At 46.3% G+C, this 18972-nt stretch overlaps 1 protein-coding gene across 1 annotated transcript in view; it reads left to right on the forward strand.

Annotated features, from left to right (window-relative positions):
* Positions 1 to 11634: 11634 nt before the first annotated feature.
* The window catches only part of OTOL1 (otolin 1), a 35397-nt gene continuing 28059 nt past the window's right edge, over positions 11635 to 18972 (forward strand). The window contains exon 1 of the mRNA XM_073674816.1: positions 11635 to 11994. Within this exon, the coding sequence (XP_073530917.1) occupies positions 11637 to 11994 (358 nt within the window). The 5' untranslated portion in view covers positions 11635 to 11636. The remainder of the gene's footprint in view (positions 11995 to 18972) is intronic.

Below are 18972 nucleotides of genomic sequence, written 5' to 3' on the forward strand. Positions count from 1 at the left end.
AAGGATCACTTATGATGGGAACACGTTTAGGCAGTGACCTGGGAGTCCGGGATGCTTCCAGAGGTCTTCCCCATGCTGTTCCCATGTCTTTTCAGCACTGTATACATGTGTCTGATGATGTATCACACACCACATGGCCAGATAAGGTTGTAAAATGTTAAAATGACATTTCCCAGTGAATGCATTTGTCTTTGTTGAAAGCAATGCAAAAGTGCAAAAACGCATCAAAAACGCTACGTGTGAACATAGCCCAAGGTGTGGAGGAGTATTTTTGGTTTTGGTTATTTATTTTGCCTTATATACAAGTCATTACCTTGGAAAGGATGTTCCTTAATATATTTCCCAGGAAAATCCATTTTGTTTTTGTTTTTGTATGTTTTATTGTGAGTCCATAAAAGTGGCGTAATAGCGTTGTTGACAGCAGTGACCTGGGAGTCAGAAATGCTTCCAGGGGGCTTCCCCATGCTGTTCCCATGTCATTTGAGCACTGTTCCCATCGATTTGGCCAATTTTTAGGCCATCTGCAGACCACCGGGGGGAGCCGCCTGAAAAATGATCGAGTTTCCAATAGACTTACATTGGGCTCGTTGCCCGGGTCGAGCACTAGTGTTGAGCCACCCCCGTAGTGTTCGAGTTCGGTTCGGTTCGTCGAACACCCGTGTGTTCGCCGAACTGTTCGTCGAACTGTTCGTCGAACACCTTTGAACACCGTTAAAACCAATGGCAGGCAAACAAAAACACATAGAAACACATAGAAAACACCTTCAAAGGTGTCCAAAAGCTGACAAACTGCTCAGAAGACACAACTAACACATGGAAAAGTGACAAGTACATATAGTCATGCGAAAAGAAAAGAGGTGGAGGAGTAAAAGGAGGGGGAGACACAGATATAGGCATGTCATGCCCTTCTAAAATCCAAAAAGTGAGAAGCCGACACGTTCAGTCCGCTCCTGCCCGTGCCACCTCTGTGTCGCCGGGTTTGTGCCAGAGCCGCGGTGAACCCTGACGGCCAGCCCCCCTCTCCCAATACTGGTGCCTGTCCGCTGGTGGGTCGAGCGAGCCCCCCTGTGGTGGAGGCAGCTCTAATCTTTTTAATTTAAATTGTCTCTCTAATTTGAATAAATACACTTTAAATCCATTTACAAGGATCTATTGGAGGGCAAGTCTCATGCCAGCAGCCGCGTAATTCCAGCTCCAGTAGCGTCCACTAAAGCTGCTGCAGTTAAAAAGCTTTTATAAGGATCGAGCTCGGCTGTCCACCGCAAGGCATCCTACTGCCAGTCCGAGCCCCTATGCCTTGGGGTGCCTCCTGATGCTCTTCACTGAGTATCCCGTGGTCCCGAAGCATTTCCTTTGAAAAAATGAAGTGTCCAAACTACAGGTGGTGTAGCTTGCTTAACAGCCGGGATAATCCGCTGACTAGCAGACCCTGCTACTAGGCACAAAGTATTTCCTGGGCTAGATGCAGTTAAAAATTTGTAATTAGATACTCTCGTTGGATGCTGAGAAAGCATTCCATAGAGTCTCCTGGCACGCCATATATGATTCTCTTAAAAAGCTTGGGGTAGGGGTCTAGGGGACCCTTTTATAGCCAAAATCACGGCCCTGTATCGCAATACGTCACCTAGGCTGAAGATAAATGGAACTGTAGCACCCTGAGGGCTCGGTTGCTACAGAGGTATTGCACCTCACCCAGAGGTGTGATATCTCACTCTCAGGTAAGGATGTAGTGTGGATCAGGACCCGACACCTGCATGCATTACACCACATTGCCGTGGGGCAGGGCGACCAATATGCCCCTGAGATGGGCACGACAGTCCCTGTCCCTGGCTGGAGTGGGGGGAGGGAACACTGAGGATGGGGAACCCTGTAGTGCAGGAGCAGGGAGGAAGCAGTTCCTGGGTGCATTGAGAAGGGAGTATAAAAGGTGGGCACCATCTTAGTTCAGTGCAGAGAAGTCTGAGCAGAAGTGGCAGGGAGCAGGGGCTCTGCATGAGCTCTGCTCCGGAGGCGGGCCTAGTAACAGAGGCCCAGGCCTGGAAGAGGGAGAAGGAAGGAAGAGGAGCGGAGAAGGCTCCAGGAACGAGGAACGAAGGGATCTCAGGGGTGCGGACGGGCGAGTCGCCACCGCACGCCCGAATCCACCTGCGTGGAGGGGTCAGGCCAAAGGGGGAGACCGGTCCCCGAAACTAGTGGAGGCAGGAAACGACCCTCAGCTAGAAACAGGAGGCTGTGACATTTTATGTGGCGCAGCCCCTCGCTACACCCGCTAGGAAGGCACCACATAGGGTCAGGGAAACTGGCGCCAAGTTTACCAAGAGGAGGCCCGAGGCAGCCGGACAGAAGGGTTGGTAAGAAAGGCCAGACAAAGGACACACAAAGGGGCTCCTGTGAAGGACTCCAAAGTTATCTGGGAGTTGTCTGAGCCCCTCACCTGGTGAGCACAGTACGACGTGGGCAGCCGTTACCTGCAGACGTGGTCTGGATAATAAGAACTGTGAGTAAAGGCCCTGGACTGCATCACTGACTCCGTGTCGTTACTGCTGCTGCCCTGCACCATCACCCCCATCCTCCGCATACACTGCCCTGAGGCTATACTCCTCCCGTGGGGAGTTATGCTACGCTCTGCTGCACCCACAACACCAGCCTCAGCGGTCTGCCCTGGAGCGGCGGTTCACTCTGACCGCAATCCACGGGTGGCGTAGTCGGACATTTAAACATCAAAACCACATAAATAGTTCCGCCACTGGTTTGACCGCCCTGAGCCACGGAACCGGGTTGCCGCCACGGAGACTACAACCACCAGCATCCACCAAAAAGGGTCCGGCTCCAGGTGTCCCAAGGCCCAGGGGGCGCGTCAGAACATTTTCATCACCTTTCACAATCACCAATGGGACAAGGCAGGGATGTTCTCTGTCCCCTCTCTTATACATCCTAGTGACGGAGCACCTGCTCTCATCAATTCGCCATAACCCCAATATTAGGTGGATTGAGGTGGGAGGCACCGAGTACAAGTGCTCTCTATTTGCTGATGATGTCCTAGTATATATCACTCAATCACATATATCCATCCATGCTGTTATGGCTGAAATAGATCACTTTGTTACATGGTCAAATTTTAAAATCAATGCAGCGAAGTCTGAGGCCCTCGATGTCTCCCTCCCCAAATCCATATAGGATTCCATCCAGTCTAACTTTCCCTTTGCCTGGCCCTCACAGGGTATCAAATACTTAGGAATTCCTATTCATAGAGACCTCTCCCATCTATGTTATCTTAATTTTGGGCCCTTTATTGAACAACTCCATACAGACCACGGTTGGCAAGTTAGAACTGTAAGATTCACTACGTGAACCACTGGTGTTTTGTGGAAAAGCACATGTACACTGTGTTCCAAATTATTATGCAAAAAGTGTTTAGGAGTGATAAGGGAAGAATTTGTTTGTTTGTCAGTTAAACTCATTGATGGTGATGTGTGTCAGGGCTCTTTATATCACTGTAAGCAATTGCAGACACCTGTGCTAATTAGTTTGGCAGGTGTGTCCAATGAAAGGCAAGACTACTTAAGAAGGCTGTCTCACATTATTAAGCAGCCTACATTTTCTGCCAAAATGGGAAAGAAAAAGGATGTGTCGGCTGCTGAGAAGCAACAAATTGTGGAGTGTTTAGGTCAAGGCATGACTACAATCAACATTGTGCGATGATCAGGATGAAGTGTCTTGGCAATCAAGAAGTATGTAGCTGATTCACAGTACACACGTGTGCGTGCTGATAAGGGCAAATTGAGGACTCTTTCCTACAGGCAATTACGTCAGGTTGAAAGAGCAGCGGCAAAAAAGCCTTGTCATAGCAGCAGACAAGTTTTTGAAGCTGCTTGTGCCTCCAACGTCCCCCGAACAACAAGATGCAGGGTCCTTCAGAGGTTTGCAGCTGTGCATACGCCATCCTGTCGACCTCCTCTATCCACTTCACACAAGCAGAAACGGCTCCAGTGGGCCAAACATTGCATGAAGACTGATTTCAAAACTGTTTTGTTCACGGATGAGTGCCGTGCAGTGCTCGATGGTCCAGATGGATGGAGTGGAGGATGGCTGGTTGATGGACACCCCACGCAAACACGGCTACAGCGCCAACAAGGAGGAGGTGGAGTAATGTTTTGGGCTGGAATCATGGGGAGAGAGATTGTCGGCCCCTTTAGGATCCCTGAAGGCGCTAAAGATGAACTCCATAATGTATGTGGATTTTCTCAAAGAGCACTTCCTGCCATGGTTCAAGAAGAAGAACCGTGTATTTCACAGCAAGATCATTTTTCTGCATGATAATGCACCATCTCATGCTGCACATAAAACATCTGCATCTCTGGCTGATATGGGCATAAAAGGGGACAAACTTATGGTGTGACCCCCATGCTCCCCTGACCTCTACCCCATTCAGAACCTTTGGAGCATCATTAAAAGGAGTGTCTATGATGGCGGGAAGCAGTTCACATCTAAGCAACAGCTCTGGGAGGGTATTCTGTCCTCATGCAAAACAATTGAAGCAGAAACCATCCAAAACCTGACAAATTCAATGGACGAGAGAGTTCAGAAGCTGCTTTCGAACAAGGGGTCCTATGTGAAAATGTAACATCACCTAGAATAAAGTTTTGAGTTGAAAACTGTTTGATTTCAGTTTCTAACAACCTGCTAATGCTTATAATTTCAAAAATGACCATTTTTTTGGTCTTTATTAAAATGAAAAGGTTGATCGAAATTTTGGGGGATCTAAGAGTGTTGCAACCCAGTAGTCATGATTACTTCGAATTCTGACAATATGAGGGTCATGCTGCAGGTAGTGCAGCAAGAAGGCACTTATGTGTCTTGCGCATCTCGGAGCCCCAAAATTATTTTCCGGGCTAGATACAGCTAAAAATTATTATTAATTTTAAATCTGGTGAAGCTTTAGTATAGATGGCCTAATAGGATCAGTGCTGCACACTGCTACAAAGCCCAAATTATTTTCCAGTCAAGATACAGATAAACATGATTAGTAATTTTAAATCTGGTGGAGCTTATTATAGATGGCCTAATAGAATCAGTGCTGCACACTGCTACAAAGCCCAAATTATTTTCCAGCCAAGATACAGATAAACATGATTAGTAATTTGAAAGCTTAAAACGGTTGGTAGGGTGATTTTAACCAATCATCAAGCTTTTACTCTCCCCAGGATGACACAGGGGTAGAAAAGTCGTTTTGGATCCATGATTTGTTCATCTTTATGAACGTGAGTCTGTCTACATTATCAGTGGAGAGCCGCGTGCGCTTATCTGTCAGCACACCACCAGCAGCGCTGAACACACGTTCAGACAGAACGCTGGCTGCGGGGCATGACAAGATCTCCAAGGCGTAAGTGGCTAGCTCCGGCCATTTATCCAGATTGGAAGCCCAAAAAGAGCAAGGGTCCAGTGACACAGTCGTGGCTTCAATGTTTACTTGGAGATACTCCTGTACCATCGTCTCTAGGCGTTGACTATGTGTCAGACTTCTTGTCTCCTGTGGCCTTGCAAAGGATGGGCTAAAAAAGTGGTGAAATGATTCCGCAAAATTGATGTTACCAGCAGATACTGTGGTTCTGTTACGGTTTGAGTGCTGAACACTTGACGGTCCCACGGTTGGCAAGTTGGAACTGTGAGATTCACTACGTGCACCACTGGTATTTTGTGGAAAAGCACATGTAAGATTCTGCAACAGTCTCTGCTGATACTCCTGCATGCGTGCATCCCTTTCTATGGCAGGAATAATTTCTGCAAATTTACTTTTGTACCGGGGATCTAACAGTGTGGCAACCCAGTAGTCAGGATTATTTCTAATTCTCACAATTTGAGGGTCATGTTGCAGGTAGTGCAGCAAGAAGGCACTCATGTGTGTTGCGCATCCAGGAGCACCAAGTCCCTGTTGTGTTGGTGGCGAGGTAACAATCATGCTTCCTTCCTCTGTCCTCTCCCCCCAACCTCGCACAACAGAAATGTGATCAAGGTCTCCCTCATCTGATGAGTCTTCCATCAGTTCGTCCTCCACTTCTTCCTGGGCTCCTGCACCTTCCTCACTAGTTTGGCTGCTACCATGCGCCCTGGTAAAACCATCTCCCCCACCCTCACATGCCTGTCGCCTTGGTGCTGCCGACCGTCTGGACCTTGCAGATGTTAGCCCTACCGCATACAACTCCTCCTCCTCTACTTCCTCCACCTCCTCTTGTGCCACCACCTGACTCCGAATTCTGTTTAACATGTGCTCCAGCATGTAAATCACCGGAATAGTCATGCTGATAATGGCATCGTCAGCACTAAACATCTTCGTCGCCATTTCAAAACTGTGCAGAAGGGTGCATAGGTCCCTGATCTGAGACCACTCCTCCAGCGTGATTTGCCCCACCTCTGGATCTCGTTGGCCCAGGCTATACGTCAGAACGTATTGCACCAGGGCTTGTCGGTGCTGCCACAGTCGCTGCAACATGTGCAGAGTTGAATTCCACCGGGTAGGCACATCGCATTTTAGCCGGTGAAGTGGCAGGCCCAACGACTTCTGTAGAGATGTAAATCGCTGAGCTGCGGGATGCGAATGGCGAAAGTGAGCACACAGCGACCGTGCCCTCTGCAGAAGGCCATCTAGTCTGGGATAGTGGGCTAAAAATTGCTGGACAACCAGGTTCAACACATGAGCCATACAAGGCACGTGTGTGACATTGCCCCGGCGAAGGGCCGCACCCAGGTTTGCAGCATTGTCGCACACGGCCTTCCCTGGTTTCAGGTCCAGTGGAGACAACCATTCATGAAATTGGTTCTCCAGAGCTGACCACAACTCCTCAGCTGTGTGACTCACATTTCCCAGACATTTCAATGTAAAAACCGCCTGATGACGTTGAGCCCTACTGCCAGCATAGTAAGGAGGTGTGCAGGATCCCTTCTGCGCAGTTAGAAAGCTTGTGGCATGACCAGACAGGCTTTGGGTGCAGGTGGAAGACCGAGAGGAGGTTGAGGAGGCAGAAGCAGTGGAGGAGCTTTGACATAAAGAGGATTGACGCACAACTCGTGGGGACGGCAAGACTTGGACAGCAGCCCCTTGTCCTGCTGTCACCATAGTTACCCAGTGCCCAGTCAGCGACATGTAACGCCCCTGTCCATGCCTACTCGTCCAAGTGTCTGTGGTGAAATGCACCCTTTCACACACAGAGTTTCTCAAAGAAGCGGTGATGTTGTGTGCGACATGCTGGTGCAGCGCAGGCACACCTTTCTTTGAGAAGTAGTGCCGACTGGGAATCTGGTACTGGGGCACTGCGACGGACATAAGGTCTCGAAAATCCTCTGTGTCCACCAGGCGGAAAGGCAGCATTTCTGTAGCCAAGAACTTGCAGATGGTGAAATTCAACCTCTTAGCTTTCTCATGGCTAGGAGGAAATGGTCTTTTACTTGTCCACATCTGAGGGACCGAGGGCTGGCTATTGTGCTTAGACGGGGTTGATAAGGGTGTCCCCGGCAAACTGCCGGTCTGTGAGGAAGATGCAGGCGGACATGTTAGGTTGCCTTGATCCAAAGGTGGTGCTATCGATGTCGGACAGCGCTCAACACCAGCTGGTGTTACCACCTCCAAAGAAAATGATGACCTGCCAATCACGCTGGCTGTTGCGGGTAAAGAGGTGGCAGGTCTGCGCCCCAAAACAGGTGTGACTGCTGTCCCCCCAGTCACAGAGGATGAAGAGGCCGCGGATGCACAAGATATGGCAGACGGTGGTTGGCCCGGCCGGCTAGGCCGCATTGTAGCACACTGAGCTTCCCACTGCAACTTATGCTTCATGTCCATGTGCCGGTTCATGCATGAAGTACTCAAACTATGTATTTTTTGGCCTCTACTTAGCTTTTGCTGACAAATGTTACAGATAACACGAGTTGGGTCATCTTTATCGATCTGAAAAAATGCCCAGGCTATGCAAGGCTTAGCACCCATGCGACCTGAAGAGCCACCACGACTTGTGGTGAGAGGCAGAGTTGTGTTTGAGGATGCAGTTGTTGACGTGCTTCCAGTACTACGTCTCTGTCCAGGAAGGCGCAACCTGACCTCGTCGTCACTAGCATCTTCCTCCACCTCCTCTGCTGACCTCATCTCTTGGCTGACTGTGGGTTGACAGTAAGTGGGATCTCCAACCTCATCATCATCACCCTGTGCGTTATCACACCCGTCGTCCTCAGAGCCAACCTGTTCCTGCCCTGACAAAAAACTAAAGTTGTCGCTCCAATCAGGTATTTGAGTCTTATCATCGTCTTCCTCATTGTCTCCACCAACAGGAGTTACAGTTTGGGAATGAGGGTCTACATTATGGTCAGAACCTTCTGCGTCTGGTCCTGGATCCGACTCATAAAGATTCTGGGCATCAGTGCAGATCATTTCCTCGTCTGGATTCACAGAAGCGCTGGAGTCGACCTCTGATTCCCAGGCTATAGTATGAGTAAACAGCTCTGCAGACTCAACCATCTGTTCTACCTCATACTCAGACGGGCAGCTGGAGATTTGGGAGCTGTGAGGAAGCAAGTGCGATTGGGGTGACACCTTTGAGGACTGGAGTATTTGTGATGTTGAAGTTGATGTGGAGGAGAGCCCACTTAAAGGAGCACTTGATATCCGTTGAAGCACCTGCTGTTTTTGTGCCTCATCTGGAATTTGTAGCGATTGGCGTGGCCGTAAGAAAGGGATCTTATCACATTGTCCGCTAAAAGAAGTAGACATTTTAGTTTGGCTGGAAGATGGTCTTTCTTCTGCAGATGTTACTGTTGCTTTAACACCTACCCCACGGACACAACCTTTTTTCCCCTTCCCAACACGCCTATTCCCCTTTCCACCAGCAGCAGGCCTTTTTTCACTCATTTTGGTGGTTAACTAATTAACAACTCTGGAGTTGTTTGCACAAAAAAACAATGGATGGGAACCGAGCAGAGCTGAGTGGCCAAACTGTGGTATTAGGCCAAAACTATTGGCTGGGTTAGATGCAGAAAAAAATTATATTCAATTTGCAACCTGATGGAGGTCAGTATAGATGGATTAATAGAGAAAGTCCCACACACTGCTAGAAGGCCAAATATTTTTTCAGAGCTAGATGCAGAAAAAAATATATTCAGTTTGCAACCTGATGGAGGTCTGTATAGATGGATTAATAGAACAAGTCCCACACACAGCTAGAAGCCCAATATTTTTTCAGAGGTAGATGCAGAAAAAAATATATTCAGTTTGCAACCTGATGGAGGTCAGTATAGATGGACTAATACAACAAGTCCCACACACAGCTAGAAGCCCAATATTTTTTCAGAGGTAGATGCAGAAAAAAATATATTCAGTTTGCAACCTGATGGAGGTCTGTATAGATGGATTAATAGAACAAGTCCCACACACAGCTAGAAGTCCAATATTTTTTCAGAGGTAGATGCAGAAAAAAATATATTCAGTTTGCAACCTGATGGAGGTCTGTATAGATGGATTAATAGAACAAGTCCCACACACAGCTAGAAGCCAAATATTTTTTCAGAGGTAGATGCAGAAAAAAATATATTCAGTTTGCAACCTGATGGAGGTCAGTATAGATGGACTAATACAACAAGTCCCACACACAGCTAGAAGCCCAATATTTTTTCAGAGGTAGATGCAGAAAAAAATATATTCAGTTTGCAACCTGATGGAGGTCTGTATAGATGGATTAATAGAACAAGTCCCACACACAGCTAGAAGCCCAATATTTTTTCAGAGGTAGATGAAGAAAAAAATATATGCAGTTTGCAACCTGATGGAGGTCAGTATAGATGGACTAATACAACAAGTCCCACACACTGCTAGAAGCCCAATATTTTTTCAGAGCTAGATGCAGAAAAAAATTATATTCAATTTGCAACCTGATGGAGGTCAGTATAGATGAACTAATAGAATGATGCTATGCCCAAAAGATTTTACTTCACTAGGTGCAGTAAAAAAATTGGTATTCTATACACAGGTGGTATATCTTGCAACACAGATAGGCTACTCCACTGACTAACACACTCTGCAATAGGCCAAAAAGGATTAGCTTTGCTAGATTCAGCCAAATGCTGTGAAAAAAACTTGCACAGCACTGGCACAGACCTGCCTGGCAAAAACTGATAGGAACTGATGTAACCTAGTCCTGAAAAGGACTCCAATTACAATTAGTCTTTACTCCCACAATCTATCTATTTAAGAGCACAGACCTGCCTGATAAAAGTCGTAGGAAATGCTGTAACCTAGTCCTTAAAAGGACTGCAATCACAACTATTCCCTACTCCCAAGCTATCTGTAGATTTGTGCGAAAATTGGCTTGAAATTAACAAGGTATAGCGCACACAGCAACAGCGGTGCCGTCTAACACGCAGCTGCAGCAGTGAGAAAATGGTGGCGACGGGGAAAATGGCTTGGTCTTATAGGGCAAGGACATGTGACATACACTGCCAATGACACATGCCCTTGCTTGTGTGAAAAAAAGCACTTCGATCCGTGTGTGCGCTGCTGATAGGCTGACAGATTGCACATCCCCACTGTAAATGCGGGAAAGAGAAAAAAAAAATGGAGATCTTCATTGTTCCTGCAGAGATCCATGCCCTGCCCCTCCCCCCACCCCGCTGTACACTCAAACTGCGTATTAACATTAATTTTCATCATTACTGAGAAAAAATCCAGTTATGATTTTGGTGCACGAACAGTTATCGAACATAACCTCGAACAGCCGAATTTTTCTCAAATTGTTCGTGTTCGCCGAACGGCTCGAACACCGCCCAAAACAGCTCGAATTTGAGATTGGCGAACAGTTCGAGTAGAACAACGCTCATCTCTATCGAGCACCCGAGCATTCCAATTTGCTCAACCCGAGCAATGAGTACCCGAGCATTTTAGTGCTCGCTCATCACTAGTTATAATCTGTCTTTATAAACATGGCATAGAAGGTGGAACAAGGATATTAGTTGTTGACGGTGTCAACTGACTTTACATTATATCGATAAAAATGCTGAACTCCGAAAATGCTGATTTTGCCTATATGGCATTTTCAGGAAAATGTTCCCTCTACTCTTCACTGTTTGTATAAAGAGTACAGTGTGGTCTCATGCATTATGTCAGATGAGAAAGAAAAGTCATGTTCTTTTTTCTGTCAAACTAACAATTTCACATTATCGTATACAGTATATAGTGTATAAAAATTCAGAGCAAACTTTATAGATATTATTGCTTACGCTAAGTGTTTATACTCTGGTGAGATTTTATTCCCTCCCATGTAGTTTTCTTTTCTCATCTGCAGATTAGAAGCAGTCTTTCAGAGAGGGGTTTAATGGTAGGATTCGGTACATTTTCAGCATTACTGTAATTCTAACTCGACACATTTGTCTACATCGGCCTAGCTTCTCAGCGCCATAAATCCTGCAGTACAATAAGCAGCCTAGTTGGAAATGTCAGGCTGGAGATCACAGACGGGAATGGCACAAACACCTTGCATATTGTACACACATGTTAAATCTAGTTTTCATAATACCTTATTGTTAAGAGAAACCCATAGAAATATAAAATATAGGCACCTGGTATGAATAATGTATTTATCTCTTTTTTGACAGATACAAAAATGGGACGTTTATCTTGGCCCACAGCTACTTTTATAACTGTTGTCGCTACTGTTTATTTGGAAGCAAAAACGACTCCGCCAGTAAAGTACACTAAAAAAGTCTATAATATGGAGGTTGCCAACGCTTTTGAGACTTCATTTGCGCCACCAACAGAGGAGACTGTCTTTACCGAGTTATCTGAGACAAGTGATACCACCACTGAGCTGGCCACTTTACACCCTGATTTCAGAACTGCCACCACCCTTTACCCTTTTGATAACTTCACTCTTGAAACAGCGGATTTCTTCTTTAACTGCTGTGATTGCTGTACACCTATGGCTGGACCAAAGGGGGAAGCTGGACCCATGGGACTCCCAGGTAAATCAGGATATATGCAAATGAAGGCAAAGTATGTATCCCATTAATGCAACACATGCCAATGAACATACAGAATGAGAGCTGGTTTCGGGTACTAAAAGACTACACCAAATAATTTAGTTCAAAGTGTCCTTATTCCTATAGAAAAATAGAGTAAATAGCTCATGGTTGATTTAAAAAGTAACCGTCATTTTAATTTCTCTCATACATCATTAGTACACGAGAAAATAAGAAAATTCTTCTTGACAATTGTTTTCTTAAATAAAAAAGTCAGCCATGGATTAGTGATAATTACACTTTAAGAAATGCGCATGCTTTAAGCACTACGGATTCTTTAAAATGGAAAGCGTAACACATGACCACCCGTTACAATCCATTTCCCATACACTGTAATGTAAAAACAAAATACAAGTTTCTGTTCTTTCTGCTATCCATTATTTTAATCGGAAAAAAATTCTGCTGACTATGTGCTTTAGTCCATATCAAAAAAATAGATAGCAGTTGGAATGGATATAAACAGAAGATATTTTATAAAATAAACTACTTCTAGCATGCCCATAGTCTAGAAATATGTGGGTAGAACACATATTACTTTGCATTAATGTTCTAAAATGCCAGTACAGTGCAAGCATCTTGCACAAGATTGTGCAGCTGTGAGCATAGAGAGCTGGCTGCAGACACAGCCAGACTTCCCATAGAGAAGATAAGCATATTTTATTACCATTTTTTCCCTCTTGATTTCTTTACTCAGTGCTGAAAAAGCATTTGTTTTGTAGGGTTTCTACTCACTTGGGTGCGTCGGGAGGCAAACAGGAAGCATTTTCACTTAAATATCCATGGCGGTTTATTTGCTTCATAAACCGGTCAAAAGCAAAATGAAAACAAACAGCCTTTAGTGCAGGAAAACAAAGTAAACAGTCCTTTCGGCAAAGTCTCTGGTTAGACAGTCCTGTGGTCACACAGGTTGGTGGGCATCCAGTACCCTGCTCAGTCTGGAGACAACAACACACAGGAGGCCTTCTCCCTTCAAACACAGGACCATGTGTCAAACAACGGACTCCATTTTTAAACTCTTAACCACACCCAGAGGTGAGGTATGTGGGTAGCAAGACCTGCCCATCTCTCAAACTATTCGTAACCCGATCCCAGGTGCACCAAACAGTCCTCTTAGTGCTTACATGCCCTAGCGCAACACTCCGAGTTACATCACAGAGGACAGCCATCTCTGTGATACATACCGCCCATCCACTATGCATCTCTTAGCCACCTTACATACCTCCCCCCTCTGCCTAAAGCCGTGGGGCTTGGCACCTTCTACTACTAGACAGGGGATTCTTGAGAGGGCATCAGCATTACCATGTAGCTTCCCTGCTCTATGTTCTACATGGAAGTTGAAATCCTGTAGGGTTAAAAACCAGTGGGTGATCCTAGCATTTTTTCCCTTTTTTCCCTAATCCATGAGGCATGGTCAGATACCAATCTAAATTTTCATCCTAACAGATAGTACTGTAATGTGTCCATGGCCCACTTTATGGCCAAACACTCCTTCTCTGTGACAGAATAATTTTTCTCGCATGAGAACAGCTTCCTACTCAGGTAGAATACAGAGTTCTCCTCCCCATGTATTTCCTGGGAAAGGACTGCTCATAAACCGACATCTGAGGTGTCTGTTTGGAGTATAAATTCTTTCCTGAAGTCGAGGGCAACCAGAACCGGTTGTCTACACAGAGCCACTTTCATTTCTTTAAAGGCCGCCTCCACTTCTGTAGTCCACTTGGCCATAGCTGATTTTGTCCCCCTAAGGAGGTCAGTCAGGAGTGCGGCCATCATGGCGAAGTTTGGGATGAAACTCCTGTAGCATCCCACGATACCCAAAAAGACTCTAACCTGCTTCTTTGACAATGGTCTCGGCCAAGTTTGGATAGCCTCCACTTTAGTGATTTAGGGTTTGAGCACGCCTTTACCCTCTACATAGCCCAGGTATTTGGCTTCTTCTTTCCCCATGGCATATTTTTTCAGATTTATTGAAAACCCCGCCTTCCTTAGAGCATCAAACACCGCATGGACCTTTTCCAGATGACTTTCCCAGTCTGGGCGGAAAATAACAATATTGTCCAGGTATGCCGTGGCGTATTTCTTATGGGGTGCAAAGATTCGATCCATGGCTCTCTGGAAGATGGCAGGCGCCTCCTGCAGTCCAAACGGCATCCGGACATGCTGGAAGCATCCGTCTGGTGTAGAAAACCCAGTTTTCTCCTAGGCTCCCTGTGACATGGGGATTTGCCAATATCCCTTTGTCAAATCCAAGGTGGTTATGTACCTTGCTGGCCCAAGTCTCTCAATCAGATCATTGACACGCGGCATCGAATATGCTTCGAATTTGGAGACATCATTCAACTTCCGATAGTCATTGCAGAATCTCCATTCACCGTCCGGCTTTGGGGCCAGGACAATCGGGCTCGACCAACCGCTCTTGGATTCTTCAATGACCCTGAGTTTTAACATACGCTCCACCTCCTTGAAAATCAATTCTTGTCGGGCCTCAGGAATTTGATAGGGCTTCAAGTTCACGCGCACATGTGGCTCCGTCAGAACCTCTTGTTCTTTGACCTTTGTGCACCCGGCAATTCTGAGAACAGGTCCCTGTTCCTCTGCACTAATTCCCAACATTTCTGCTTCTGGGCCTTCGACAGTGTCTCTGCTATTGCAACACCTCCAACCTCGCCTTCTGGCTTGCCCAGCAAGTACGGAGTTTCAACCGGCTCTCTGTCTTGCCATGGCTTGATGTGGTAGATCTGGTATGGTTTCCGTCTTCCTGGTTGATGAACCTTATTGTTCACTTCATCAAGCTTCTCCACCACTTCATATGGCCCTTGCCATTTGGCCAAGAATTTACTCTCCACAGAAGGAATTAGCACAAGGACTCGGTCTCCCGGATTGAACTGCCTCACTCTGGCTGACCGGTTGAAGACCCTGGCCCGAGCTCCTTGTGCCTGGAGGAGATGTCCTTTTACCTTCGCCATCCTCTCCTGTATTAGTGCGATGTGCTCGATGACACTCCTGTGGGGCGTGACTTCGGCTTCCCAGATTTCCTTTGCTATATCAAGGAGACCCCGTGGATGCCGACCATGCAGGAGTTCAAATGGCAAGAACTCAGTAGAGGCCTGTGGAATTTCTCGGATAGAGAACAACAGATACGGTAGGAGACAGTCCCAGTCTTTACCGTTCTTTTCTATGGCCTTCCTCAGCATACTCTTTAGCATTTTATTAAACCTTTCCAAAAGGCCATCTTTCTGAGGATGGTACACTGAAGTCCTCAGCTGGGAGATTTTCAGGACCTTGCATAACTCCCTCATCACCTTACTCATAAAGGGTGTTCCCTGGTTGGTCAGGATCTCCTTTGGTAAACCTGTTTGAGAAAAAACGTGGACCAATTCGTGGGCTATGCTCTTTGCGGAGGAGTTTCTCAGGGACATCGCTTCAGGATGGCATGTGGCATAGTCAAGGATGACCAATATATATTGATGCCCATGAGCAGATTTAACCAGGGGACCAACCAAGTCCATAGCAATTCTCTCGAATGGCACTTCAATAATGGGCAATGGCACGAGGGGACTTTGAAAGTGAGCGGTGGGGGCGGTTAACTGGCACGTAGGGCGGGACCTGCAATACTTTAATATCTCTCGGTGACATCCGGGCCAATAGAACCTCTGCACGATCCGTTCCAGCATTTTTTCCACACCCAGATGTCCTCCCAAGATATGTGAATGGGCCATGTCCAACACCCTCTGTCTAAAGGGCCCCGGCACCAATAACTGTTCCACAAGCTCCTCCCTCACTTTCGAAACACAGTACAGCAACTCCCCACTCATCATAAAATAGGGAAATCTTGTGTCAGCCCCTGGATCCTGTGCAATCCCATTTATGACCGTGACATTATAAAAGGCTTCCCTTAGAGTTAGGTCTCTATATTGGGCAGACCCAAAATTCTCGCTGGTCACCCCTAACTCCAGAATGTCAGACTCAGGGGGCACTATCTCCCCCTCCCCCACAAGAACACAAAAAGAAAACGCGTCTGACTCTGGGTATGGTGATAACTCTTCAGGGTTAACTGGTTTCTTTACCGAGCCAGCAAACCCTGAACCCTTCCCCAACAGATCCCAAAGCAAACAAAAGTCCAAGCCTATAATAATGGGGTGCAACAACAAGTCCTGGACGACGCTGACCTCGTGGGTCTCACAGCCGTGGGCCCTTTCAATGTCCACTCTGGCCAGGGGGTTGTCCATAGCGTCACCATGAATGCATCGTATGCCAACCTTTTGTCCTGGGATCAGTTGGAGAGGAAGTTTGGACCTCACAAGGGTCACCAGACTCCCGGAGTCTAGCAGTCCCATTAACTGCCAACCGTTTACCTTCACGGGACATTCTTGTGGCCCCTTGCTGGATGGACAGTTCACACTGCAGGCTGCATACACATAGTATGAACAGCGGCGTCCTATGCTGCAGTCCATCTGCTCAGGGGTCAGGGGACAATGGGTGGCTATATGGCCTGTTCCGTGGCACCTCCAGCAAATTACATCACCTGTAGGGATTTTGGGCATTACCTCCCCCGCCCCTTTGGACTTTGGACACCCCACCCCCTTTTTGGCCTCTGCCCCCTTTTGGGACCCCCAGTGTGGAGTGGGCTGCCTTCCCATGGAACACTCAACCCCCTGGTATCTCTCAACCAGTCCAATCAGTTCATCGGCATTCCAGGGATCACCCTGGGCAACCCAAGTCTGTATTGGCCTCGGAAGGGCATGCACAAACCAGTCCATCTCTGCAGCCACTTCTGGACCAGGTGCAAAAGGTCAAACATTTGGGAGCGAGGGGGGTTTATCCCGATGATACGCCCAGCGGTGGACCCGCTGTGCCCTGACAGACATAGTTACCCCCAAGCACGCCAGAATCTCAGTTTTTAGCTTGCCATACTCTTTGGCATCCTGCAAAGCTAGATCAAAGTAAGCCTTCTGGGGCTCCCCCATCAAGTATTGCGCCAGTACCTCTGCCCACTGTTCGGGCGGAACTTTCTCTCTCTCTATGACCCTTTCAAAAACAGTCAAAAAGGCTTCCACATCATCCCCATGGGTCATTTTCTGCAAGGCCCGTCTTACCACCTTCCAGACGTGGGAGTCATCAGCCAGACTAGGGGTTGGGGCACTCATCCTGCCCTGCATGGCGGTTGCCAAAAACTGCATCTGCTGCCGATGCTCCTGCTGGTGGTGCTGGATCTGCTGTAATAACAGCCTGTTGGTCTTCTGCTGGTGCTGCTGTGACTGGACCAGGTGTTTAGGCAAAGTCTCAGGTTAGCCTGTCCTGTGGTCACACAGGCTGGTAGGCATCAAGTACATGGCTCAGTCTTAAGACAACAACACACAGGAGGCCTTCTTCCTCCAAACACAGAACCATGTGTCAAACAAAAGACTCCATTTTTAAACTCTTAACCACACCTAAAGGTGAAGTATGTGGGTAGCAAGACCCACCCATCTCTCAAACTATCCAAAACATAATCCCAGGTGCACCAAATAGTCCTCTTAGTGCTTACATGCACTACAGCAACACTCCGGGTTACATCACAGACGACAGCCATCTCTGTGATACATACCTCCCGTCCAGTATGCATCCATTAGCCACCTTACAGTCTATATGGATTAGGAATGCAGTAACACTGACAGTGCTTACTTCTCCGGACCCAGTGAACATTTGATTGGTGGGTGAAATGAGGTAGCAAGAGCTACTGGGTCCTTGGAGACCCAGTCAGCTTTACAATGCACCCATGAGGCATACTAGCCTATTACAAAGGAAAACAGCATTAAAATTAGTGATGAGCTAGTGTGTTCTGCTAATCCTTTCGGTGAGCATGCTCGGGTATTTGCGGCGTGCTCGAATGTTATGTTTGAGTCTCTGTGTGTGTATGATTTACGACTGTTTGACAGCTTTAATACATGTGAGGAATGCCTAACAAACAGGCATTCCTCAAATGTATTAAAGCTGTCAGTCACAAATCATGCACACACAGTGACTCAAACATAACATTCGAACACGCCGAAGTTACTCGGAAAACACCCGAGCATGCTCGTAAATCCCGAGTAATGAGCATTCTCGCTCATCACTAATTGTTAACCCTGGATGATTTACCATACAAAGAAAAATGTAATCATGGTGAAAAAGAAAAGCAATTCAATGACAAGTTAGCTCTGCTGCACGTGTTTCTGTTCAGCAAAGATGTTACATTTATAACCTATGTACACATTCACTAATATGTTCCCTTTTTCCTTTCATCTAGTTCATAAAATGAAAATAGTGCATCTTCTAGTAGTCAAAACTAATATTAAAGTTGAATTAATTATTACAAAGATGAGCATTTTCGTGGTGAAATATTCTTCAGATTACTTATGATGTATAATTACTTTTCACTTTTTCTATTGCTTATTGACTGATAATTCAGATTGTGTTATGTTTTCCATTATTGCACTTGTTCTGAAACAAGAGGGAAAAATACTCATAGATTTTTATTGGATCCACAAATCACTTGGAGAGAACCAGCATTTGAAACACAGTGTTCTTAGGCCAGGCAAGATTTGAAGTCTTGTATATCGTAAACTATAGGGCAGCCTAATAAAAGCAAAGGCTCCGTTCTTTCAGTTCATTGAAAATTACAAGTCGCTTATTTGCTTTTGTTTTTTTTAAAGTTTTATAGGTTGTTACATCTTTGGTTGTGAACTGTTTATGGAGTAATATTGAGACCATTTAAAGCATTCTTCCACTATATAAAAGATTGCGGGATCCCTCTTATATACAGTATTGGCTGGCCCTGTAAAATGGCTGTAATGCAGTATTATATAGGCTTTTTACTGAGCTTATTAGATTTGCAATGGGCTGAGTACACTTGTGCTATTGGAAGGCTAAATTCAGTACATGTGCCTGTATGAAACAACT

The sequence above is a fragment of the Phyllobates terribilis genome, unplaced genomic scaffold (assembly GCF_046119375.1).
Source record: "Phyllobates terribilis strain yellow unplaced genomic scaffold, ASM4611937v1 Scaffold_3__8_contigs__length_932513732, whole genome shotgun sequence".
In the NCBI taxonomy this organism is placed as follows: domain Eukaryota; kingdom Metazoa; phylum Chordata; class Amphibia; order Anura; family Dendrobatidae; genus Phyllobates; species Phyllobates terribilis.